Below are 26,928 nucleotides of genomic sequence, written 5' to 3' on the forward strand. Positions count from 1 at the left end.
GACATTTATGACCATTTTTGTCTACCCTAAAACTCTACGAAAGCCAGGTCCACATGAAGAGGACCCAGCGCAGCTTTCTCTGCACATCTGGTACAGCAGGTGCCCTCTGCACACTGGAATGCCTGTGTCTAACCCTTCTGCACCTTCCAGAAGCTTCAATGGTGGAAGCAGAGCCAGGGCCAAGACAGAATTTCCTGCCTCTCTCATGCCTCTCTCATGCCTGTCAGCTATGACAGTACAGGAGAGAAATGGATGCTCAGTACTGTCTCAAAGGAGATGATTGCTCATACGGTTAACCCTGGAACCAACTTGGGTATCAAACAAAACACATGTGCTCAACACACATATTAGCTTATCAGATTGTTGTCTCTTAATAATCCTGTTTTCCAGTAAACGACCACGACCTCTCAGGACTTCCCAAAGGGACTGCCCTGAGGGTCCTTCTTTAAAGTGGTCAAGTGATGAGTGATGACTGATTGGCTTGCCAAATTCTTCACTTAAGAACTCATCACAAGAGAAAAAAAGGGGAAAAAAAAAAAAAAGGAATAGACTCAGATATTTTGATTGGGCTGTGAGCTCAACTAAGCAGCATAAGAAAACAGTAAGAACATTTTTGACAAGAGACTTCATTTAAGCACACGTGGAGTCCACCTGCTGTCAGCCAAGAATAAAATACTGGCCAGCTCCTACTTAAATTTTATTCTTCTTCCATGGTCACTTGGGATGGGCCACAAGACAGATCGGGATTCTTCATTTACTAAATGCCTAAGGTTTTATGGACTTTGTGTCACCTTTTGAATCCCCCACCCCCATCCCAAGCTTCATTTTATGCATCAGTGAAAGCCTCAGCCAAGGGAAGAGGTTTTCTTTCCCGTGGAGTAGAAAGCAGGAATTTATCTGTCTTAAGGTATTCAGTCAAGCTAAATTATGTTACCTGGGGATGCTGCCAAAATACAGGTCTGTTCTCTGTTTTGAATCATGAAACCACTAGTAGTAACCTCATGTCCAGATATTTGCGATTACGTACACCAGTACATTATGTGTGTTTTACAAAAGACGGTTGCCAAGTCTGTTATACCTGCAGTATAGCTTTCCTGACAACCTGAGCATTGACCCACACCAAAAGGCACGTGAGAAGCCCAGGGCCAACTCTCTAGAACTAAGCAGTATGCACACATTAGCTGAAGGATGACCCAGGGACCAGCCTCCCCACCATCTCCCCAGTGGTCTGCTATGTGCATCCTCTCTTCTTTCCTTTTTGGGTCTGCGGTGTCCACTGGTCACTCTCCTGGGTTACACAGCAGAGATGGGCATTGTCTCAGCCCAGCCTTTATTAGATGTACATCTCACTGGGAAGGTCAGAGAAGCGCTGTATCCAATTATCACAGGACTTTGCATTAATGACTTTGTGGTCATGTTTCTATTTGTGTGATGAGCTAACTTTGAATGAAGGTTGGTTGGTCGGTCAGTCAAGGCTCACTGCTGAGAGCTGACTGGCACGTCTTTGACTCACCTTCTCACTCAAGGAACAAATGGATTCCTGGTCTTTCTCCAGTGATGAAAAAAAAATGTTAATAATTGGCTGAGTTTACCCAAAGGATATTTAGACTGATTAAATTTATTCTTCCAGGACTTCAAAAAACATGCCTTGAAAATCATCTATAACAGCATTGTCCAATAGAAATATAATGGAAGCCACATGTGTAATTTCAATTTTTCTAGTAGTAACATTAAAAAGTAAAAAGAAACAGGTGAAATTATTTTTAATAATATATTTTATTTAACCCAATAGACATCAAGCACTATCATCTCAACATGTAATGAACACAAAATTATTATGAGAGGTTTTCTTTTTTTTTTTTTGGGACGGAGTTTCGCTCTTGTTACCCAGGCTGGAGTGCAATGGCGCGATCTCGGCTCACCGCAACCTCCGCCTCCTGGGTTCAGGCGATTCTCCTGCCTCAGCTTCCTGAGTAGCTGGGATTACAGGCACGCACCACCATGCCCGGCTAATGTTTTGTATTTTTAGTAGAGACGGGGTTTCACCGTGTTGACCAGGATGGTCTCGATCTCTTGACCTCGTGATCCACCCGCCTCGGCCTCCCAAAGTGCTGGGATTATAGGCTTGAGCCACCGCGCCCGGCGAGGTTTTCTATTTTTAAATTTAAAAATTTTAATTTTTATCTTTTAGAGACTAGGTCTTGCTGTGTCACTCAGGCTGGATGGCAGTGGCATGATCATAGCTCACCGCAGCCTAAAACTCCTGGGCTCAAGCAGTTTTCCTGCCTCAGCCTCCTGAGTATCTAGGACCACAGGTGCATGCCACCACATCCAGCTGATTTTTAAATTTTTAAATTGAGATGGAGTTTCGCTATGTTGCCCAGACTGGTCTTGAATTCCTGACCTTGAGCAATTCTCCTGCCTTGGCCTCCTAAAGTACTAGGATTACAGGTGTGAGCCACTGCACCTGGCTAAGAGATTTTCTTTCTTTCATCTTGCCTTCCAACTTCAGGGTGGAGTTGAGACTTGTTGCATATCTCAGTTTCAAGTAGCCACATTTTCAAGTACTCAGTAGCCACATGCAGCCTGTGACTACCATACTAGCAAGCCCAGGTACAGCACTGCCCTGTACCCACACAACAGGAGCTTAGGGAAACGGGAAGATAAGAACGTTAACCAGGCCACATGGTAGCAAACCAAAGTTTATTGAGATGTACAGAACATGAGATGGAAATGGAGGACATCATATCTAAAACCACTCTTAGGCCATTCAAATTCTACCTCTTTTTAGTTAATACACATCATTCCTGTACTACAGCAAAATAATTCAAGCTGGTCTTTTTCCCTTTTTTGGTGAAGGGAATGAGGATACTTAATAATGAAGTGGTAGAGCCACTTTGGGATACACTCATGCAGTTCCTCCAAACACTCAACACAGAGTTACCACATGGCTCAGCAATTCCACTCCTAGGTATATTCCCAAAAGAATTAAAAACACAAGCCCATACAAAAGTTCACAGCAGCATTATTCGTAATAGAAAGTAGAAACTACCCCAATGCCTACCAACTGATGAAAATGAATAAATAAAATGTGGTCTCTCCATGTCATTAAATATTAATCCACATTAAAAGAAAATGAAGTACTGGCTGGGTGTGGTGGCTCATGCCTGTAATCCCAGCACTTTGGGAAGCTGAGGTGGGTGAATCATCTGAGGTCAGGAGTTCGAAATCAACCTGGCCAAAATGGCAAAGCCCGATCTCTACTAAAAATACAAAAATTAGCCAAGCATGGTGGTATGCGCCTGCAGTCTCAGCTACTCAATAGGCTGAGGCAGAAGAGTTGCTTGAACCCAGGAGGGGGAGGTTGCAGTGTGCTGAGATCACACCACTGCACTCCAGCCTGGGTGACAGAGCAAGACTCTGTCTCAAAAAAAAAAAAAAAAAAAAAAAAAAAAAAAAAAAAAAAAAAAAAAAGAAGTACTGCTACATGATACAACATGGATGAAACTTGAAGACATAAAAAGCCAGATACAAAAAACAACATATGATGTGATTCCAATGATATGAAATGTTCAGCACAGGCAAATCCATTGATTCAGGAAGTAGCTTAGTGGTGGCTGAGAATGGAGGGTGAGAGGGAGTTGGAGGGAAATGAAAAGTTACTACTAATGGATACAAGGGTTCTTTCTGAATAGACGAAAATGTTCTAAATCGATTGTGGTGGTAATTGCACAACTCTGGATTTACAAAAAACTGCACCTTACATGGGTGAATTTTATGATATGTAAATTATATCTCTATAAAGCTGTTATTAAAAATAATGGAGGACACACCTGGCCTGTGAGGTCACCCCACACTGCATGCATTTGATGAGGCTTGCCATTTTATCATGAGGTTGGTCATGTGACCACATGGATATGGATTTATAAGCATTCTACCAAGACAGACAATTGTTGAAATGTTGAAGCCTGTACATTTCTTTTACTTGAAAAAGGCAAAGTAGGGTAGCCCCAGTTTAATTTCTCCCCAGCTGGAGTTTATTAAGAAATATAGGGTGTAATAGCTCAGATTCAAGCCCTCCCCAGTAACAATGGAAGAACGAGGTTTTCTGATAGCTGTTCTCTCAGAGGAATGGGGGAGTCAGGGAGCGGGTGGCAGGTTCTGAGCCCAGGCTGAAACCAAGAGGCTCCACTTGCTCCTGCCATTCCCACTGCCCTCCTCCTCAGGCTTTGTCCCCAGAAGGAGCTTCCAACCTCAGTGCAGGCTTTCAACATCAGCTCCTCTAGCAAGTGATTTACTTACCCTTGGCAAAGCAGTCACTGATTTTCATTTTAGTTCATACTACGTTTATAATGTTTTGTTTTAGCCTTGGTTTATTGTGTTTAGTTTTTCTCCCCTCAATCATAAATGTCTCCAATATTATACTGGTACACTTGTGAAGACATAGTTGCTTAGTAATAAGTGCTTAGCATCTGTACCCAACTATAAATTGCTGCAGTTGGCAATAACCAACTAATTCAGAAGATCTAGATTAATTAAAATCAAGAAAGTAATAAACCACACACACACAGTGAGAGAAAAAAAATTTGCTGCTTAATCATCTCAATGCAGTGAAAGGTGGCAGCATGTGTCATCAACATGAGTGTGCCTGGGATTCCTCGGGGGGCTGGGAGTTCACTGAGACCACACAGCAGGGGCTCAGGCTCTGTTCTCTCCCCACCGACCTTTGGACCTTTGGATCTCAGCGCACAGATGCTATCAGTTACACCAGTCAGAGCCAGCGACATCTCGGAGTCACAGATAAAAGTGTCTTGTCTTTCATATCTTTCTTCTTTCTCACTTCATTCCCGTTGTCACAAGTCCATCACCAGCTTATTCACCAGTGACAGCTACAGCTCTCTTCCCCTAGCCCCCAATTTCCACTTTCTCTTCTTTCATATAAAACCATGTAGTAAATTAGACTGCTCTGTGAAAAGGCTTTCAGAGACCAGGCATTTTTTATTTAATTTAATTTTTTTTTTTTGAGACGGAGTTTCCCTCTTGTTACCCAGGCTGGAGTGCAATGGCATGACCTCGGCTCACCGCAACCTCTGCCTCCTGGATTCAGGCAATTCTCCTGTCTCAGCCTCCTGAGTAGCTGGGATTACAGGCACGTGTCACCATGCCCAGCTAATTTTTTGTATTTTTACTAGAGACGGGGTCAGGCATTTTAATCAACTCAAGTTGAAATTCTTTTGCCTCATTTTCTAGCTCGCTAGCCTGGCCCATTCCCTGCACCTGCACCCTGTGCCCTACAGCTCCGGCCCCAGCTCCGGACCCAGCTCCAGCCCCAGCTCCAGGAAGGAAAGTTTTTGACTGTTTCTCTTTCTCGGTTCTCTCCATGCCCACCTGCAACCTGAGCTAATCCCTGCCTCTCCGTGTGTGCTCACCAGAGGCCCACACTGCTGCTGCGCTTCTCCTTTTCCTTTCCGTTTTCTCTTGTCTGGACACATCTTTACCACAAGCCTGACTTGATAAACTGACTTGGATTATCTGCTACTGTTCCACGCGAGTCACTTTTGTCCTCTTAAGTTGGCTGTAGCAATCTTGAAAGCAGGGGTCATGAATCACTATTCTGAAGCCTCCCCAGCATCTATTGTATATGAGGTCCCTAATAAACACAGCATCTCATGACAGTCCATCACTTGATGATGGATCCCAGAGCTGAGCATATATGTGTTTCCCTCCTCGAATAGGCCCCAGTTCATTTCCCCATGGGGACAGGCACTAATGCTCCTTGTTGCTACTGGTGTATCTTCATTCTGTTTCCTCAGCCTTCATTCTGTTCCCACTGTCTGGGGACTTTCTCATTTTAATTCATATCCCTTAAACATTCATCCCTCTTTATTGCTTTCCCTGAATCACGGATTCCCCCACTTTCTGAAGAATTAAAAACTTCAGAATCTGGCTCTTGTATCCTCTGTTTCCTTTCAAGCATTTCTCAAACTACAGTAGAGATACATTGATCTTTTTTCTCCCCTGCTAGACTGAGAGCACCATCAATACTGGTGCCACATCTTAGCAATTCAATCCCAGGGCCCAGCATCAGGGCCAGGATGCAACAGGTACACAACGTACGCTGTTCAATCTCATCCCTCTAACTCTCATTGTAAGGCCCAAGACTCAGGCAAATGGTAAGAACACATTTCTTATTCCTATTGAGAGTTAACTGGTTCACAGGACTTGGCTGGGGAGTCCCAGCAGGGTGGGCTCGGCACCATGGCTGGGGGTGACGTACTCTCAGGCTCTCCAAAGTGCAGGTTCTAGACACTCCTATCACTCTGGGGACCTCTGCTTACAGGAAGTTTCTCCTGGGATCACATTCTCTCTCAAGCTTTTTAAAAAGTTGACCCCTTCTTACCTGCTTTCTGGGAAGAAAGGGGAGACGGGAACAGACTTAAAAAAATTGTTAATTATGTTTCGTTTTGTTTTTGAGACAGGATCTCACTCACCCAGGCTGCAGTGCAGTGGCGGATCTCAGCTCACTGCAACCTCTGCCTCCTGGGATCAAGCAATTCTTGTGCCTCAGCCTCCTGAGTAGCTGGGAGTACAGGTGTGTGCCACCATGCCTGGCTAATTTTTGTGTTTTTAGTAGAGGCAGGGTTTCACCATGTTGGCCAGGCTGGTCTCAAACTCTTGACCTCAAGTGATCTGCCCGTCTTGGCCTCCCAGAGTGCTGGGATTACAAGTGTGAGCCACTGTGCTCGGCCGAACTTTTTAATTATGAAAAGTTTGTGTTTCACATTCTCCTTTCTGAGTTTCTGCCTTACCATTTGAAATTTTTCTTTCCCAATCCCAGGTGCTAAGATTGAAAGTTCTTTGAACCTTTCATCTTTCTGAAACACAAATCTCTTTAAAACAATTTGCTGATTTCAGTTTGATGTTACAGAAAGAAAGTAATCTGATTAAACAATTCACCTTAAAGTACAGGTGACTATTAGTAACCATCATCATTTCTAAAATATCCTAGTGTATTTGTACTTCAAAAGAGGCCTATTATCTTAATTATTTTTAAGCAAAAAATAAATTCAAGCAAGGGTACTATTTTGAAGCAAAAGGACCTTCCCAGTCTTTCTAAAGGAGTAAATGGTTACCTATGGCCAGGCGCAGTGGCTAACACCTGTAATCCCAGCACTCTGGAATGCCGAGGTGGGTGGATCACTTAAGGTCAGGAAATCCAGATCAGCCTGGATAACAGGGTGAAACCCAATCTCTACCAAAAAACAAAAAAATAGCCAGGCATGGGGGCAAACACCTATAGTCCCAGCTACTTGGGAGGCTGAGGCAGGAGAATTGCTTGAACCCAGGAAGTGGAGGTTACAGTGAGAACAGATTGCACCATTGCACTCTGGCTAAGGGGACAGAGTGAGACCACGTCTCAAAAAAGAAAAAAATGAAAAATACAAAACTTAGCAGGATATGGTGGTGGGTACCTGTAATCCCAGCTACTAGGGAGGCTGAGGCAAGAGAATCACTTGAACCTAGGAGGCGGAGGTTGCAGTGAGCCAAGATCGCACCACTGCACTCCAGCCTAGGCAACAGAGTGAGACCTTGTCAATAAATAAATAAATAAATAAAGTAAGTTACCTAGACCAGCCCTAGTTAGAGACTTCCAGGACCTTCAGAGCAGTTACTTGCTTCCTTCAATCTTTTCCTTCTGACTCTAGTTCTCTGGCCCTCCACCCCCTCCCAAGGGCTCCAGTTTGTCTCCTTTCTTTCTCAGACTATCCATGCCCTGTTCTGCTTTTCCTGGACTTGAGCCTGTGTGCTGTAACTTACTGCTTGATTTGGGGTCAAGGCTCTGTCTCCCCAGAATCTGACTATAGAAAATGTTCTCAGCCCACACACAGGCACATTCAGGGATAGGCATATCAGATCATGAGCTTTGGTAGGATTTAAGAAAGCACCTTGAGTGCAATGCACATTTTAAACAGTCAAACTTGTTGCTCTTCCTTTCTCAAATACATGTTGAGCTGAGGAATTGTCCCAGGTACAGTGGTGAACAAAACAGACACCATCTCTGTCCTCATTCAACTTACAATATAGCAGGGAAAAAATATACTTTTTGACAAAGTCAGGAATTGTAAGTATGCAAGGAGATGCTCACTCCATTCTTCCTAAGTCCCTGGCCCTTGAGAACTGAACAAGATGGCCTTATTCCCCAACCCCAAAGCCTGTAGAACTTCCTGCCATGTCCAGCCCTGTTTTCCTCCCCTCCCCTATCTCTTCCCTTGCTTAGTACTTCAGAAACTCCAAAATCTTCAGCTCTCCTCAGCTGTGAGTGTACCTATATCCACCCAAGTACTCAGCAAGGAAAAGAAAGACTTTGAATTTATCAGAATACACCCTTTATAGGTGTTTGCAATTATAAACAGAAAAAAAAAAGCAACCCTAATACGCTTTCTCTTCCTTCTTTTCTTCCTTCCTGCCCTCTTTCCTTCCTTTCTTCTTTACTTCATTCTAATGCTGACTTCAGTTTTCAAAGTGGGGTTAACTATTTCCACAAAGACAGAGAAGGAGAGAACTGAGCTAATGATTTCCCAGTTGGGAAAACGACTCACTTACAAGCTTGTTAAATATATGTATTCCCACTTTACAGAACCAAGCTCTTGGAGGAATGAAAAAAGCCCCAAGAAACAGAGGCCTACTGGATACCTTTTGTGTGTATGGATTCTAATACTTGAAAACTAACCAGAAAAGATGAGGAAGTCGCAGCTCCCAGTGGGCCGTCTTGTCAAGAAGAGGCACAGCTAAAGTGACGTTCCTCTGCTGGTAACTGGTGGATTTATGATTTTTGCCCAATATGTCTTTCATTAGCATGAGAAGTACCAAGAAAAATTTCATGTGATAAACGTAAACAGATTAATGAATTGAGAGAAACTGCCAAATTGTCTTCAGATTGTTAATGGAAACATTACACTTTCTATTAAATTTACAGACACTTGCATTTGAATAATTAACCGCTTTTATGAAGCTTGGAGAGAATAGAATCTTCCATGTTTGAGTCTAGTGATCTAGAACAGAGTTGTTCAAAACACACCTAGAAAATGCTTCAATACTCATAGAGTTACATGAAAAGACCTTATAGCTAAGTAGAATTAGTCTTGAGATTACTAAGATTTGTGAACAAAACTAATGCAAGTTTTTCATCTGACAATTTTTGCCTAAATTTTACATCAGATATCTAGGAAGATATATCCAAAAGGAAGTTACAAAATATTTATTTTGAATTGTTGAATAAGGACAAGGAAGAGCAAATAATAATATATTTTAAAAATCAGGCCGGGCACAGTGGCTCACACCTGTAATTTTGACACTTTGGGAGGTCAAGGTGGGTGAATCATGAGGTTAGGAGTTCGAGACCAGCCTGGCCAATGGTGAAACTCTGTCTCTACTAAAAACACATGAATTAGCTGGGCGTGGTGGTGTGCACCTGTAGTCCTAGCTGCTCGGAAGGCTGAGGCAAGAGAATTGATTGAACCCAGGAGGTGGAGGTTGCAGTGAGCCAAGATCACACCGCTGCTCTCCAGCCTGGGTGACAGAGTGAGACTCCATCTCAAAAAATAAACAAACTTAAAAATTAAAAAAATAAAAATAAAAATCAAATGCAGTGGCAGAATAGATTCTTGAACCTTAAATCACATTACATAAATGCAAACCCACAACACTGTATAGCCTAAAGAAACCTTTGAAATCATCTACCCTAATCCTTTAATTTTGCAGAAGTGGTTACTTGAGATTCAGAGAGTTTATATCGTTTTGCAAAACTCACATAGCTAGTTAATGTGTAGCAAAAGAAATTCTGATCTCCATGCTTCCAATTCAGAACTCTTTAAATAGAGACACACACACACACACACACACACACACACACTGTATATTGACATACACATATGAGAGAGAGTACCCAAATGAAGTACTGAACTCATAATGTTTTTTGTAAAATTTAATTCCCCATCTTTGTCTTTCTCTCTTAGTAAACAATGAGGATTTATTGTGCTAAGCACTTCGCTTGTATTAGTTCATCCCCACAATGTCCCTGAAACATTGTTATCCCTCGTTCCATAACAAGAAAATTTAAAGACTGGCGGTGCAAATTTACTTAAGGTCATTTGGTCCCTCTGAGGTCTCATTCACGGACTTCACTGTTTATCAGAGGTACATTTCAGTCTATCAAGAGTGGAACAAATAGCAAAGGCTTCTGAACCACATTAATTTATTGCACTCTTTGTGAATTGTGCTTTAAATGAACATAGCTGCTGTTAATCAGAAGAGTGGCTTCACATGGCAGGAGTTTATTAACAGCTGTGGCCAATGGTGTGCACAGCACACGGAAGGATATTGCCTTCCCACCTTCCTTTGCTGGTTTATATCAAACAGATTCTCACACATCGTCCCCCAACCTTTTCTGTGGGAAAAGGAAAGGACTTCATACAAGTTCTCTTCACTTGCACAAATGGGGAGAGGTGGGGGTAAAGGGGAGTTCCCAACCTTATTTGGAAACCACTGAAGCTTTGCCAGTGCTGACTTAGAACACCACCAGACAGAAGGAAGAGAGGGCTCACAGTGTATTTGGCATGTAGTGCCCTCTATTGTGCCTGTGGAAATTCTGCAGGTGACAGAGGAAGCAATTTGTAGGGTTGGCTATTTTTCTTTTATGCAAATGCACTGCTGTTAGAAAAATCAATTTTATTACATGTGAAATTCCCAGAGGCAAAGGCCATATCTCCCTTCTTTATTATCCATGGTGCCCAACACAATATGGATAGGTAGTAAATGTCACATCACTTTCATATGGAGGACTAAGAATGATACTTTGCTAAGAGTCCTGCTTGCTTCCATTTCTCAACAAGTTTCACAAAGTGCATACATCTCCCAAGAAAGGGGAACTGCCGAAGGCCTGCATCTCCTCCTGAATTTCCATTAACGTTGCACTCATTTCTTCCCTGGGCTAATGGACTCCTCTGCCCCCAACTGTTACTCATTTCTTACTCACACCTGTGGAATTTATATGTGGATCCCTGACACCCTACTTCCTATCATTTTCAGCACAGAATGGGAGCTTCTAATTCTACATATACTCTATGACTCTGGGAAGCCTTTGATGAGGCCTCACTACCAGCATGGACATCTTTAGGAGAAAATTCTTACTTCCATAAAGATGCTTTTTTATAACTTTTGCTTTCCAGGAAATTGAAACAAGATTAATTAATAAGTGCCCAGCTAATTTTTTTTTTTTTTTTTTTTTTTTTTTTTTTTTGTATTTTTAGTAGAGATAGGATTTCACCATGTTGGTCAGGCTGGTCTTGAACTCCTGACCTCAAGTGATGCACCCCCTTCAGTCTCTCAAAGTGCTGGGATTACAGGCGTGAGCCACCACCCCAGATGCCAGAAATTTAAGACCAGCCTGGGCAACGTAGCAAGACCCTGTCTCTACAAAATAATAATAATAATAATTAACCAGGCATGATGATATACGCCTGTATTCCTAGCTACTCAGGAAGCTGAGGTGGGAGAATCACCTGAGTCCAGGAGTTCAAGGCTGTAGTGAGCTATGATCATGCCATTGAACTCTAGCTTGAGTGATAGATTGAGACCTTTTCTCTAAAATAACTAACCAAACACCCAGTTGCTTTTCAGAAGGGGAATAATATAGTTATTTGTTACATATTTAAACTGCTGTGGAAGTTTAGATTGAAGGTTTAGATTTAGGTTTAGATTGAAGTTAGATTGAAGGTTTGCGACCTTACATATAAGCAATAATTTTACTTTTACATTTTCCTGTTTCACAGAATAAGAATGACACGTTAGAAAGGTTATTTCAAATATTAGCGATTACAGGGCATCTTCAGGCCTTGGGAATAAGAATGCCATCTGGATTTCTGCCAGAACCTTTGCAGACCTCTGAGTTTGGTTCTCTTGTTTTCCTGATAAGTCTAAATTCCTCCACCTTTTGCAGCATGTGAAAGAAATTGATCTGTGCATGGAAATATTCACACTTATAAAACAAGTACAACTACCAGAGTGTATGAAAAGAGGAGCATGTGTCAATCAGGGCCAAATGTCAGTATTCAAAAACCTATAAAAGAATAAAAATAAAGTATCGGAAGAAGCAGAAAGCGTTTATAGTGATGACTCAGATCAGGAGACCAGTTTCACAATGTTTCATGTGGCAAGAGCTGTATTCACTAAGATTTGGAACTTTGGTGTGTTTTTTTTTCTTTTTTGTTAGTTCCTCTTTTGAAAAAAATTTTTTTTCTTCAAAATTTGCTTAAGGCTATAGAGAATACTGAGCCACAAAACAAAATGACTTCTATTCATTCATTCACTTCTCTATTATGCTGATGTCTTGTTTTTGATGCCTTCTCTTTCTACAAACTGTCAAAAACTAGAACAGCACCTTGTAGCTTCATTTATAACAAAGTCACAATTAGGAAGTAAACGTGTAATTATTTTACAAATAAACTGAATTTTTAAATTTTATATAAAATAATTTTGGCTGGGTGCGGTAGCTCATGCCTGTAATTCCAGCATTTTGGGAGGCCAAGGCGGGCAGATCACTAGGTCAGGAGATCGAGACCATCCTGGCCAACATGATGAAATTCTGTCTCTACTAAAATACAAAAAATTAGCTAGGCGTGGTGGCACGTGCCTGTAGTCCCAGCTTTTTGGGAGGCTGAGGCAGGGGAATTGCTTGAATCCAGGAGGCAGAGGTTGCAGTGAGCCAAGATCGCATCACTACACTCCAGCTTGGCAACAGAGCAAGACTCCATCTCAAAAAATAAACAAACAAATAAATAAATAAATAATTTTATACATGAAACAAGTTATAAATAATAATGTATCAGATTATATAAATAACAATATAAATTAAGTTGCTTTTTAATAATTATTATATACAGTATTACATTTAAAATATAATATTACATTATATATTATAGATACTACTGTTACAACTAATAATAATGGTTGGAGTGCTTAATTCCTCACCAACCATTCCTCCCCAAATAATGAGTCCAAGCCAACTAGAGGCAGCCCATTCCCTCTCTACATAAATAATTTTGAAAAGGACTTGTTGGTCAATGAGATGACAGGGTAAGTAGACAGAAGACCCCTGGGAAAGCTGCTTTTCCTCTAAAAAGAAGTCACTGAAACGAAGCCTGGACCCACTGCAGCCACCTTGTGACCATTTGTGCCACTTTTCATTAATACATACATTATATCCATCTTGTATGGATTATGTACGCATTCTAGGTACAAGGCACAACTCTGAGTATTAACTCATCTAGTTCTCACGATAACTCTACAGGCAGAAAGTATAGTTATCCCTATATTCTAGAGGATGCTCAGGCACTGAGAGGCTAATTTGCCCACAGCTACTCACTTGTAATTGGCAAAGCTGGAAACTGAACCCAGGTAGTCTGACCCCAGCATACATTCTCTTAGCCACGATGACAGGCCAGCTGTCCATGGAAGCTGCTCTGACCCCCCAGTATGCTACCTTCCTTAAAAGTATTATTCTTTACTAATGGCCACCAACCCTTTACACTTTTTTAAATGTCCTGCAAGAAAACAGACTCCTGACCAGGCATGGTGCCTCACACCTGCAATCCCAGCACTTTGGGAGGCTGGGGCCATGATGGTCATTTGAGGCCAGAAGTTCAAGACCAGCTTAGGCAACATAGTGAGATCCCATCTCTACAAAAAATAATCTTTTAAAAAAATTAGCCTAGAGTGGTAGCACGTGCCTGTGGTCCCAGCTACTTGGGAGGCTGAGGTGAGATGATCGCCTAAACCCAGGAAGTCAAGGCTGCAGTGATGGCACCACTGCACTCCAGCCTGGGTGAGAGAGTGAGGCCCTGTCTCCAAAAAGAAAGAAAAAAGAAGAAGAGGAAGAAGAAGAAGAAGAAAGGAGACAAGGAGGAGGAGGGGGATGAGAAGGAAAAAGAAAAGAAAAGAAAATAGACTCCTTTGGAATTCCTGAACAAATTACTAGGCTACTGCAGGGCAGAGAATATAGGAGGTAGGGCAGTAAGATTTTGATGGAGGGAGGGAATAAGGTGAGAAGGATCAGAGAGAATGGGGACTGCTGGGCTTCACAAGAGGAGACCTGGGGCAACACCAAAGATGGAATCCCAGGGCCTGGGAGAGACAAAAGAGCAGAGTGGGAGGGTTGGGAGCATGTCAGCAGTTTAAAATAGCCACAATTTAGTGCAGACCTACTGTATATGTGGCCCCCATATATATTATGGTTTTATAATTGATATATCCTACAAAGAATACACACTATATTCTTGTCACACCCATTTCACAGATATACAAAGTGAGGCTTAGCTGGTAAAAGACAAAACCATTATGTGAACCAGGACTGTCTGACTCTAAAGCCTTGCTTCCTGGGCACCACCTCCCCCCAACCCACCCCATAGTGTACACTGAACAGGAGAAAGTGAGAGGGAAAAAGAGACACTCTAGTTCACAACTTTGCAGAGGACCATAGTTATTTTTCTCAAAATCCATGGCCCAAGGACAGCTTTCCTCTTCCCAAGGTGCCTCCAAATGAACAACTCAAATCTTAAGGAAAGTTTCAGAGTTCATCTGTCTTAAGTTGCTTGGAGTTGCTACCAAAAGGGAAACTCTTTCCCACTGTGCCCCACAACAACAAACATTGGAAACAACCTAAATGTCTCCACGCTGTCTTAACCACAACAGCCGAGTAGGCTTTTTTTCTTTAACTTTTCCAAAAATAAAAACAAACCACATTCAGTTCAACCCAGTTGTTGGAAAAACAAATTATTCTCCCCTTTTCCCTCCCACAGCCCTACCAGGATTCATAAGTGAATGAAAACCAGGGAGAGTGGGGAGGAGGAGATATACTTTAAATGGCTTGAAAACTCAGGGCTCAAGTGTTCAATACAACACATATTACGAAACTGTGAAATATAAGACCATATCAACAGCTGCTGATTTAGTCCAGGCACATCTATGATGACTTGCTTTTCCATTAAAATTCTGGGATGCTTGAGTATGGCCGTGTCTGAGCTTCCCAGTCACGAGTAGAGCAGAACGAACACTGAGGCATGAAATCAGGCTTAACTCCTACACTGGCCATGCCACAACCTTGGGAGCTTTGGCTCTCACCTGCAAACCACAGGTAATTCCTACCGCAAGGGTTTCTCGGAGAATTCAATGAACTAATGGGTGGGAAACCACTTGGTACATAGTAGAGATCCACAAAGGAGTGTTTAATGGTTTCTTTCACATGACTTTCTCTTCACATGGTCTGAAAAAAATCATAATCACATGGGAATGTGGTAATTGAACCATTTTTTTTTTTTTTTTTTTTTTTTTTTTTTGCTGATGGGCAGGAAAGACAAGGCAAGGAGGGTCTGATCTAACCAGTGAGAAGTCCTCTTGGTGAAAAGAAGGGAAACCTGGGTGCATACTGTTGGCAAGGGAGCCTATGGTTATCATGTATAGTGATAAAGATGATGAAATCTCCTCAGGTTTTATAAAAAGCAGTGATGGCCAAGGAACTCCCTTTCTCAGCATTTAGGAGCCCCACCTGCCTGCTTGGAAACAGAGGATAAAGGGGCCAGATGAGCTACTCTGGACTCCCCTTCCAGTTGGGTCTGCCTGAGAATCTCTTTGGCACTGAGTTCCCTCACATGCCATTTTGATACCGTATTCTTATAAAATCAGAGGCTGGGTGTGGTGGCTAATGCCTGTAATCGCTACATTTTGGGAGGCTGAGGCAGGTGGATCGCCCGAGGTCAGGAGTTCAAGACTGGCCTGGCCAACATGATAAAACCTCATCTCTACTAAAAATACAAAAATATTAGCCAGGCTTGGTGGTGGGCACCTGTAATCCCAGCTACTCAGGAGGCTGAGGCAGGAGAATCGCTTGAACCCGGGAGGCGGAGGTTGTAGTGAGCTGAGATAGTGCCACTGCACTCCAGCCTGGGCCACAAGAGCAAAACTCTGTCTCAAAAATAAAAATAAATAAATAAATAAAATCAGAAATACCAACTCTGCTGGATTTGCAAAACCACATAAATGAAACTCTCCCCTTAACTTGATGCAAATTGTTTTGGACATTTCAAAGAAACCCCATGGGGAGCACTGGGTCCCACTGTTCCCTTGCCCTTCACTTTCCTCCCAGTGTCAGTCCTGTGCTTGACTTAGAAATGTTTGGAAAAGGTGCCTCTGGAAGGACAGCCTCTCGCTGCGCTTATTCAGTCGTTCCCCACAGGAAATGATGGAAATTCCTGGCATTCCCATCAGGGAATGGGTCAGCCTTCTGCAGGGCTGTGGTGAGAGGGATGCCTGGAGCGCTCCTTGTTGTCAGAGATCGATGGCTTCAAGTCAACGCCTTCTCCATATCAGAAGATAAAGCCAGGCTTCCAGGAAGAGTCCCAGGAGAGGAGAGACAGGCAGCCTGCTTCCCCTAAGCCCAGCAACAAGTGGGGGCATCCAAGTGTTTATCTGGAGCAGCTTCCCAAAGAGAGTTCGGCATCTTCTTGGTAAACTCTTTCAATCCCTTGGCATTAAAAGCAGTCACTTACCATGTGTCTCAGAAAGAACCTTCATTTCTGGCTATATGATTAAGCATATTCGTGCTGTGATTTTTCAGAAGCCTCAGTAGTCCCCTATGATTTTAGACATTAGTTTCTCTAAAGCTCTTGGCAGGAAACAGCTCAATAATTTAACTAGAGCCATGAATTTGAATTTCCATATGTTTACCTCTTTGGTGGCTGGGTTTGGAAAGAGGGCACGGTGACGGTAAGGCGTGAGGCAGGGGCATTCGGGGCAGGGCTGGATTCTCTTCAACACAGATTTCTCATGCTGATTCGACAGGGCTGGCACTGTGTGGCCCAAACTCTTAGAAATATACTTGCTAAGCTGCAACTATTTTTCGAGGAAAGAAAGGGGAAAGTTAAAGCCTGGCTTGTTTGAGGCTATAGCTATAGAGAGGCCTGTGAAGTTGTGCATAAACAAAACCATTCAAGGACATGCTTTAAAGAACACACTTACTGACCTCAAAGGAAAAGGCATCTGATACCCTGTTTTGGACCATAGCCCCTAAATAATTTTTCAGCAATTTCCTTAGAGCTTTCCCACTTAGTTTTTACCAAAAAACTTGAATTCTACTCCATAGAGAATGCTTCCTTTTTCTGTTACCATTTCAGTTTGCCATTTTTCAGATCTTTTTCTCTCATAGCTATTAATAATTCCTATCCCTGAGCCCCAAAGAAGCAATTCGGTCAAAGCTTTGCTTGTCAAATACAAACAACAAATGTTTCCAGCTGCCCACAGTTGCTCACTGGAGACCTTTAACTCCACCCGTGATTTCACAGGGTGAACCATGTATCTCTTGCTCCTCCATCATCCCAACTTTGGATGTCTATTATCATAGCGGATCAGATTCCAAAAATAACAGAAGAGAACCCATTGCGACCAATCAATGAAACAAAGTCAGTCTAGTACCCCCACACCCAGCGCAGAAAGGGAGAATGCAGGCTCCAGAGGCAGGGCCCAGGCTATGCGGGTGGTGCTGTGTCTCTTTCCCTTTCTGCTAAGCATAATAATACAGGATCCTAGAGCCATGTGTGAGGCTTTTAATGAAAACAGTAACTGGGAAATAAGTAGAAAAATAATCACTTTCGTGGTAGTATACATCACATCTATGGAAAATAAAAATTAATATACCAATACCTCATGTCCCAGAAAGTGAACTCTGCCAAATTGTAACTATAGTTACGTTCCAATTAGCTCTGCATACTGAGGCCAAGAAATGCTGACCTCCAAAGCCTGATTAAAGCTTGAAAATGCTCACTTAATTAACCCTTCAAAGTCTCCCCTCATTGATGTTTTTGTCAGAGGAGCCAAAGTGGCAAAACCGTCAGACCAAACTCCATCTCTTCTTTAGACACCTGTCTAGAACTTTGCGAATGGGGCTGAACAAGCCTGGTATATGGAAAGACTGAAGAAAAACAGAAGACCTAGTTGAGACTAAACTGCAAAAATGAATCCCTGAGTAAACAAGGGATGACTGTACTAAACACAATACCATATGAGATCACCGGAGAAGATCGTGGATTTTGCTCTTTATTGTAATAATGTGCTGAATTTGAAGAAGCACATTATTATGTAAACAGCCTTGACTTCATGTAGCAAACACCTCTGAATAATAACTCTATATGAATAACTTTGGAAACAAGCCTACCCAGTAATGATTTGCTAAAACAACGGCCCCTTTGCCCTGTGAATAACTGACCTCTGCCTCATCTGTAGTCTAAATTTGGGTTGTGGTCATCATACTTGCATAAGCAATACATACCTAAAATTAAACAATAACTAGACCCTCTAGGTTATCAAGTCTATTTTTGAAACTATAAATGGCTACAATGTTACCATTTTTTCAGAAGAAAATCACACCTTTACATTTCTTCAGGAATGTTTTCAGATCTGTCACACTTTGATACTGTGCAGTGGCTGTACCAAAATGTGGAGAGAGTGCTAACAGCCCCAGATCTCAGGGGAGCGATAGTACGGTCTTGTGTTTTTATAGTGCTGTAACTTCAAAGCACGTGTCCATCTGACATCTCTCTTAACCCCACCGAAGCCCTGTGAGGGCTTTGGCAGGTTCACTCTGCTGGCTGGGCAGATGTAGCATCTGGGACCCACCGAGTTTAAGTAGCTGCTTTCAAGACACAGGACTGATTGGGGCAGGGCCTAGAGGGTTGACCTGTCTCTAAATACCTTCCACCTACCACCTATCAACCTGTTGCATGGAAGGGACTTGGTCTTCCTTTAATGGTTAAAGTTTAGCCATGCCTGAAGAAATGGGTTCTTGGGTTCTGCTGGATTCAATTGGCCACTTCTTGGGAATTGAAAACACATTTACTTTCCAAAGAATCAGAGTCCTCACCCTATAACCATGATGAGGCCTCCCCAGTGGGGCCGGATTGGGTGTCCACTCCACTATAGGGTTCCAGAGCTGCAGGGTCCTCCTCCACAACACGAAGTTGAAAGGTCACCTCCACTTCACTGCTGAGCCGTTCCCCAAAACAACACTATGCTGAGAGTTACAAGAGAATCTTTGAACCCAGCTCCACCTAACTTGCTTCAGCAAGGACATAATCTATCTGGGCCTCATCTCCCTTATCGGTGAAATTAAAGGCAGCATTAAATCATCTCAGGTGGGTGCAGTGGCTCATATCTGTAATCTCAGCATTCTGGGAGGCTGAGGCTGGAGGATTATTTGAGCCCAGAAGTTCAAGACCATCTGGGGCAACAGAGCAAGATCCTGTCTCCACAAAAAATTTAAAAATTAGCCAGACATAGTGGCAGATACCCGCAGTTCCAGGTACTCAAGAGGCTGAGGCAGGAGGATTGCTTGAGCCCAGGAATTCAAGGTTACAGTAAGCTATGATCACACCACTGCACTCTAGCCTGGGTGACAGAGCAAGACCCTGTCTCAAAACGAAAATAATAAAATATAGCAAACATCTCAAAGACTCTTCCATTTGCAAAGATCTACTCTAGCCCTGTGCTGGATATCCATCACCTTGCCTAGAGGCTGAATCCAAGAATTCTCAGCATCAGGAATGTCTCTTTCTCAGGCTATTCCAAGGATTCCCATTTTAATTTCGTCGCTCTCTTCTGTTTGTACCACTTGGCCTCATTCTCTTCCAGCCTCTGTTTGTGCTCTCTAATATTTGTAAGTGGCTATCATGTCTCCTGTGAGTCATCCGTTGCAACTCCCATGCATAACTTCACCACCACAAATTAAAACCTGTCAGCAATGTACTTTTTTGAGTGTTTTTCATCAAATCCCCACCCACCCATCTAACTGGTAACATGCTGAGAAATTTATAAAAAATTTTCTCTCAAGGTCACCCTTTCTACAGAGGCTTTCTCTCTTGGGTCTTCATATCTCTACTGAGTTCCAAAACACGCAGGCATCCCCACATTTATTTTGCCTTATTTTGTCAAGTTTTGTTTTCCTCTTTATTCTTGTCTTTCTGTGTTTTTTTGTTTTGTTTTCCTTTATAATTCTTGGTTTCATCTTCACTCTTACTGCTGCCTTCAGTGAGTCCCCCCATCCCTCAGGAAAGAAGAACACAGAGCCAGGGTCCCATCGCAGAAACATGGAGTCGTGTAGATGATGAACAGGAACACGGAGGAGGGGCAGCAGAGCTGCACCCAGGCCGCTCTGCCAGGGAATGGATGCAGGAGAGATGAGCTTGGTGCCACTGCGTTCCTATTCTAAAGTCGTATGTTTTCTCAGAAAGTAATGTAGACGTGTGTGTCCAGAAGGAAAAATGCTAAAGCAACGCGGGAGCCAGAGCAGCTGGGGGTTGTTAACTTTAATCAAAGTCCAGCCAGGATTTTTTTAAGCAACAGGAAATAGATTCATTCACTTTCATTCTCTCTCTCTCTCTCTCACACACTCACTCACATACATACTCTTTTCTCCTCTGTCCTTCTCCATTTCCTCTGGCCAAACCCAGAAACAAGCTGGCGGGAAAATCCTCCAGTCCCTGGAGCTGGCTTTGAAACTCTGCAATGACCACTGGCATTTCAAGGCCAAACTGCAGGTCCTGAGAAGCAAGGTCAAATCAGAGAAGAGCACCCGATGCAGCAGCCTGGGAGGCAAAGGGCATGTATGAGTCTCCTGTGGCTGCTGTAACAGATGACCATGAACATCCTGGCTTAAACAATGCAGATTTCTCCTCTTATAGTTCTGGGGGCCAGAAGTCTAACATCAGCCTCAGTCAGCTGAAATGAAAATGTGGGAAGGACAGCTCTCCCTCCTAAGGCTCTGAAGGAAGAATCCGTTAATGCCCTTGCATTTTTGGCTTCTGATGGCCACCTATATCCCTTGACTGGAGCACATCACAAAAACCTTAGCTTCCGTCCTCACATCACCTTCCCTCTGCAGTCACATCTCCCTCTGCTTCTCTCTTATAAGGACCCTTGTGATGGCTTCCAAGGCCCAATCAGGTAACCCAGGATCATGGCCCCATCTCAAGCTCTTCAACTTAATCACACCTGCAAAGTCCTTTGTGCCACATATGGTAACATTCAGGTTTCAGGATTCAGGGTGCTGTCACCTTTGGGGGCCATTCCTCAGCCTACCACAGAGCACCTGTGTCAAGATGGGTTCCTGGAAGAAGTCTCCCTATCACTTATTCATGAACACTAGGTTAGGAGACTTAGGCCTAGGCAAAGATGTTTTCTGAATATCAAAATCGAAAAATTCCAGGTATTTTGCTCCTGTCTTGTCACAGATTTGCCTTTCCCAGCACACTCTGTCTAGCAGGCCATCTCTTTCATATTCCGCAGACCATAAACATCCAATCGCTTCTCCATGCCTGGGTGCAGCTCCTGTCCCATGGCCCCTCAAATTGTGAGAAACCCTCTGCCTGGGACACAGACATTCACTTTTCAACCAAAATTGGACCTCAGAGCCACAAACGCCCATGTGCATGAAGGGCCTGCCAAGGGCCTGCCAATGGTCTCTGGGGGTCTGTAGCTGCATCCAAGATTGACCATAAAGAAGGAACACAGTTTTGTCAGGACTCACCAAACCGCTTGTAACCGAAGGACTGCACCTCCTCCTCCTCTGCGAAGTCGTCTGTGAGAGAAGAAGAGACACAATGTTAACCCTGGCAAGGGGCACAGAAGTGGCGGAGGGGGTGAGGGGGGCAGTATTCCACCTGCTCCATTGCCCCTGCTTGTCACAGCAGCTTTCCTTCTGCTGGCAGATCACACCAGGCTTTTTAGAAAAGACTGCAGGGGTCTCCACACTGGCTGCTCCTGCTACGTGGGATGCACTTCCTCTGTTCTTAATGTGACTCCTTCCAATTCAGGTCTTAGCTAAAATGCAACCCTTTGAGATGCCTTTCCGGACCACCTGGCCACTCCCTGTCATGCTCCATTAATTCAATGTTTCTCTCTGACATCTTCCTCACAACTGTGTATGGATTTACTGTTGTCCTCATGCTTCCTGCAGAAATAATCAACCATCCAAGGGGTTAAGTTGTCTTTAGGCAACTAACCCAAAAGCCCGTTTTTAGATGTCTGGGCTCTGGGGTCATCTCCTTCACTAACTGCTGCCTCTCAGGGACCCACATAGTTCCTGCAATGACAACCAAACCCTTCCCACCCTCCTTCCACTGGGAAGAATTAATGAGACATGAATCTCAACATCAATGGCATCCAGACATCAGTGCCCTCAGCCAGCTCTGTCCCTTCCACCACTGTGCCACCTCTGCAGCAGAATCCACTCACACTTAGGCACTGTGGGCCACAGAAACATCATCGAAGATGTCACAGTGGAAACATAAGGGGAGGTTTGTGCTGCACCCCCAACAGCAAACAGCTTAAAATTTCCTATTGGACATGTCTATTCTCCCCAAAAGCTTCAGTTCAGCAGGGCTACCATTAGCTTGTTTGTTTGTTTGTTTTCTTTTCCCTGTCTGATCTTTTTCCCATGCAGCATTTAGTCTGACTGACTTCTCTCTCCTTCCTGAAATTTCCCTGGGAACTTCAAGTTTCTCATATTTTTGTTATTAAAGCAATTTAGCTGTGTTCTGCTTCTACCTCCAAATTAACATGTCCAAATCCATGAGGGGTTCAAGAAAACAAAGGCCTCACAGGCCACCCATCATAAAGCACAGGGTGGGTTCCCAGCTTCTTGTCTTAACCCTCATCCAAAAAGGATTAGGGATTCTTATAACAGCCACTAAAAGAATAAAACAGTCTCTATCTTGTCCAACTCTAAAATTAGAGAGAAAATCACAGGAAACATGAGGGGTGCAAGTAAGCCACCACACATGACTTCTGACTACAATTATACAGAAGTGCCTTAAATCAGTCTCTCTCAATGTTTTTGTTTTTTGTTTGTTTTTTTCGGAGAGGACGGAGATTGGAAAACACTGCATATTATATCCTTTTGTTGGAAATTCATAATGGTTTTGGAACTATCAGAGACTGTGAGATGTGCTAAGAGAAGAAAAAAAACTGGTTAACTTTGTTTTAGTCAATGTTTTCAAAAGTCGACTTTGGAATCCTCTTTTGCTACCCTTTAGAGTTGGGTGGATTCCAGGCAGGGGAAGCTTGGTGCATAGTTCACTGGCTTAGGTGGTCCCCCAGACCCACTCCCAGATGTTCCCAGCTGCTCAGTGAGCAAACAGCTGATTCAGGCTGATGGTACCGTTGGGTGTTCAGGGACTTGAGGAAGAGGAAGAGGGTAAAGCTGACAGGGCTTGCGGTTGTGGAGATGATTTAGATCAAGCAACAATAGCCATAGGAGAGAGAATGAGTAGTCAATGTTCCCAATGACTAAAACATGCTAGAGGGCAGAAGGCTATGCTAGGTCCCAAAGGGCTGACAGGCAGGTTTTAATGAAGACAAAAAGCCTGATACAATGTGCAATGCTATACTCTATTCTCAAAACCTTTTCCTCACACCATATAGACACAAGCTCAATGTGTTTTATCCCAGATTATCAGATTGCCTTTACAGTATCAGGGACTGCAAAGGTAATATACTCAGATGAGGATACTCTTCTGATGTCAGTCTCTTTAGCAACTTACACTTTCCAAAGTGTATCTCTGACAGTCATTGCCACACTCTGACATGAATAAGGACGTGGTTAGGATTTAAGCCCTCTAAGTCCTGCAGTGGTCATAACTTGATCCCTGTTTCTGACAGCAGTTTGTCTGTGGGGAAGAAGCAACCTTAACATATTAAATGACAGAAACTGTTTAAGATTTATTCTGTAAGCTCATATTTTCTTGGCTCCCGTGCTGGACTTTTGCATTTTCATTTTATTTATTTATTTAGTTATTATTTTTTTTAAGACGGAGTTTCACTCTTGTTACCCAGGCTGGAGCGCAATGGCACAATCTCGGCTCACCGCAACCTCCACCTCCTGGGTTCAGGCAATTCTCCTGCCTCAGCCTCCTGAGTAGCTGGGATTACAGGCATGTGCCACCATGCCCAGTTAATTTTTTGTATTTTTAGTAGAGATGGGGTTTCACCATGTTGACCAGGATGGTCTCGATCTCTTGACCTCATGATCCACCCACCTCGGCCTCCCAAAGTGCTGGGATTACAGGCGTGAGCCACCACGCTATTTATTTAATTTTTTTTAGTCTCACTCTGTTGGCCAGGCTGAAGTGCAGTGGCATGATCTTGGCTCACTGCTACCGCCGTCTCCTGGGCTCAAGCAATTCTTCTGCCTCAGTCTCCCAAGTAGATGGAATTACAGGCGTGTGCCACCACGCCCAGCTAATTTTTGTATTTTTAGTGGAGATGGGGTTTCACCATGCTGGGTGGGTTGGTCTCAAACTCAGACAATCCACCTGCCTTGGCCTCCCAAAGTGCTGGGATTACAGGCGTGAGCCACTGCGCCCAACCCTGCATTTTCATTTTAATCCTCCAGGTTACATTGTATTTTGCTCACCTATTTTGGAATGTGATTTTTATTTACCTTTTTCTACTTTCCTTGGTAACTGGCACAGAGCCGCACTGGTCAGAGGTTTTGTGACAGAGAATGTTGAACAAAATATGGCTGCTGATTTATTCTTTGCACCTTGCTATTTCAGAGTACCATGAGTTCAAGTGAAGTTTAGTTCTGTTGGCTTACAGCTGTTGGCTTAAAGAGTCATCCGTATTAGTACATTCCAGTCAATCTGTGAACCAAGTTGGGCACTAGCACTGCAGTCAGAATTTACCTCTCATTCTTGTATGCTCCCTTATATCAGTGTGACAGCACTAGACTCTGTCTACCTTATATTCCAGCTCTGGTTCTGACTCTTCCAGGTGGAAAGCCATTTGAAGATGGGAAACTCATCACATTGTACTCTCAACAACTAACACATTTATGACACATGATAGGCGCTCAACAGTAGTTGTTGAAAATTAAGGAAATGAGAGTTGTACATGTCTCTCTCTTTCCCACTAGTTTATGAATTCGAAAGGAAAAAGATTAAGTCTTTCTCTTTTTGCATACTCACTATGTTTGAGGAAGAGAAGATAATATATTTAGTCAGTACCTGCTGCATGCCAGCTATTTTGCTATGTTTCTTTCTTTTTTCTTTTCTTTACTTTTTTTTTTGAGACAGAGCTCTGTCATCCAGGCTAGAGTGCAATGGTTCACTCTCAGCTCACTGCAGCCTCTGTCTCCCAAATTCAAGGGATCCTCCCACCTCAGCCTAGGAGTAGCTGGGATTACAGTCCTGTAAGAACATGCCTGCCTAATTTTTGTATGTTTAGTAGAGATAGAATTTCACCAGGTTGGTCAGGCTGGCCTCAAACTCTCAGCCTCGTGATCTGCCTGCCTTGGCCTCCCAAAGTGCTGGGATTACAGGTCTGAGCCACCATACCTGGCCGCATTTTGTTATGTTTCTGCTTTACAGATGAGAAAACAAAGGCTCAGAGAAGTTACATTACTTTGACCCAAGGTCTCACAGCTTGCAAGTAGCCAGACCAATAGGAAGACACAGGTCTATGGGACTCAGGAGTTCCACACTGTGATGGTGACTGACCCGCACACTCATGAAACTGAAGCCTATGCTAGCAGCTGGGAAAGCTAAGAAGCAATGACTGATATTGCAGAATTCTGAACAGGCTTAGGAATTTGGGAATAAAGGTGAGGCTAAAATAGGAGGACTGGCAGAGTATACATTTAAGAAGCTGTTGGCTATAACCAAAAAGATAGATAATAAGTATTGACAAAGATATGGAGAAATTAGAACCCTCATATGCTGTTGGTGGGAATGTAAAATGGTACAGCCACCATGTAAAAAAGTCTGGCTGTTCCTCAAAAAGTTAACCATAAAGTTACCAAATAATCCAGCAATTCTACTCCTAGGTTTATACCTAAGAGAAATTAAAACATATGTCCATACAAAAATTTGCACATGAATGTTTGTAGCTGCATTATTCATAATAGCAAAAAAAGGGGAGACAAACCAAATGTTCACTGAATGATAAATGGATAAATTGTGGTATGTCTATACAATGGAATATTATTCAGCAATAAAGAATGAAGCACTGATACATACTACAATATAGATAAACCTTAAAAAAGTTATGCTATGTGAAAGAGGCTAGTCACAAGAAAAACACACATTGTGTGATTTAATTTATATGAGATGTTTACATTAGGAAAATCTAGAGTCAGAAAGCAAATTAATGTTTGCCTAGGGCTGGTGGTTTTGAGGGAAATTGAGGAGTGACTGTTAATGGCTAAGGATTTTTTTGGGGGGTGGTGAAAGTGTTCCAAAATTGATTATAATAATGAACACAAAATATGTGAATATACCAAAAAATACATTGAATTGTACATGTTAAGTGGATGATTTGTACAGTAGGTGAAAAAAAGAGAAGCAGTTGGAACTGCCCCCACAAAGGACTGGGTGACTGGCCCTCCCTGACAACAGCAGAGATTGAAGGTTTAGTACTTGGAAACATTAAAACAAAAGTTCTCTTGTCTGGTGGACACCAGGAACAGGAGATAAAAGGAACTGTAATGAAATAGGGGAAAGGTGAAAGTTTACCAACTGAATGCTCAGGCCCTGGATCCTCTTCTCCCACTTAATCAGCCATAAAGTCCCCTTTGGTAAAGATGAGACTGGGCCAGGCACAGTGGCTCATGCCTGTAATCCCAGTACTTTGGAAGGCTGAGGCAGGTGGTTGATGAGGTCAGGAGATGGGGACCATCCTGGCCAACATGGTGAAACCTCTACTAAAACTACAAAAAATTAGCAGGACATGGTGGTGGGTGCCTGTAATCCTAGCTACTCAAAAGGCTGTGGCAGGAGATTTGCTTGAACCTAGGAGTTGGAGGTTGCAGTGAGCCGAGATCACACCACT

At 43.0% G+C, this 26,928-nt stretch overlaps 1 protein-coding gene and 1 long non-coding RNA gene across 2 annotated transcripts in view; both read right to left on the reverse strand.

Annotated features, from left to right (window-relative positions):
- Positions 1-26,928, reverse strand: part of COLEC12 (collectin subfamily member 12) — a 173,389-nt gene that overhangs the window by 132,519 nt on the left and 13,942 nt on the right. Inside the window, exon 2 of the mRNA XM_032293247.1 lies at positions 21,629-21,679. Coding sequence (XP_032149138.1) covers positions 21,629-21,679 — 51 coding nt within the window. The remainder of the gene's footprint in view (positions 1-21,628; positions 21,680-26,928) is intronic.
- On the reverse strand, positions 9,882-21,621 carry LOC116561472. The gene is made up of 3 exons (XR_004273446.1): positions 20,493-21,621; positions 15,848-15,852; positions 9,882-9,912 (listed from the first exon to the last, which is right to left on the reverse strand). It is a non-coding gene; the product is annotated as an uncharacterized LOC116561472 (long non-coding RNA).

Source organism: Sapajus apella, unplaced genomic scaffold (assembly GCF_009761245.1).
Source record: "Sapajus apella isolate SASKATOON/1434 unplaced genomic scaffold, GSC_monkey_1.0 scaffold29, whole genome shotgun sequence".
NCBI lineage: Eukaryota > Metazoa > Chordata > Mammalia > Primates > Cebidae > Sapajus > Sapajus apella.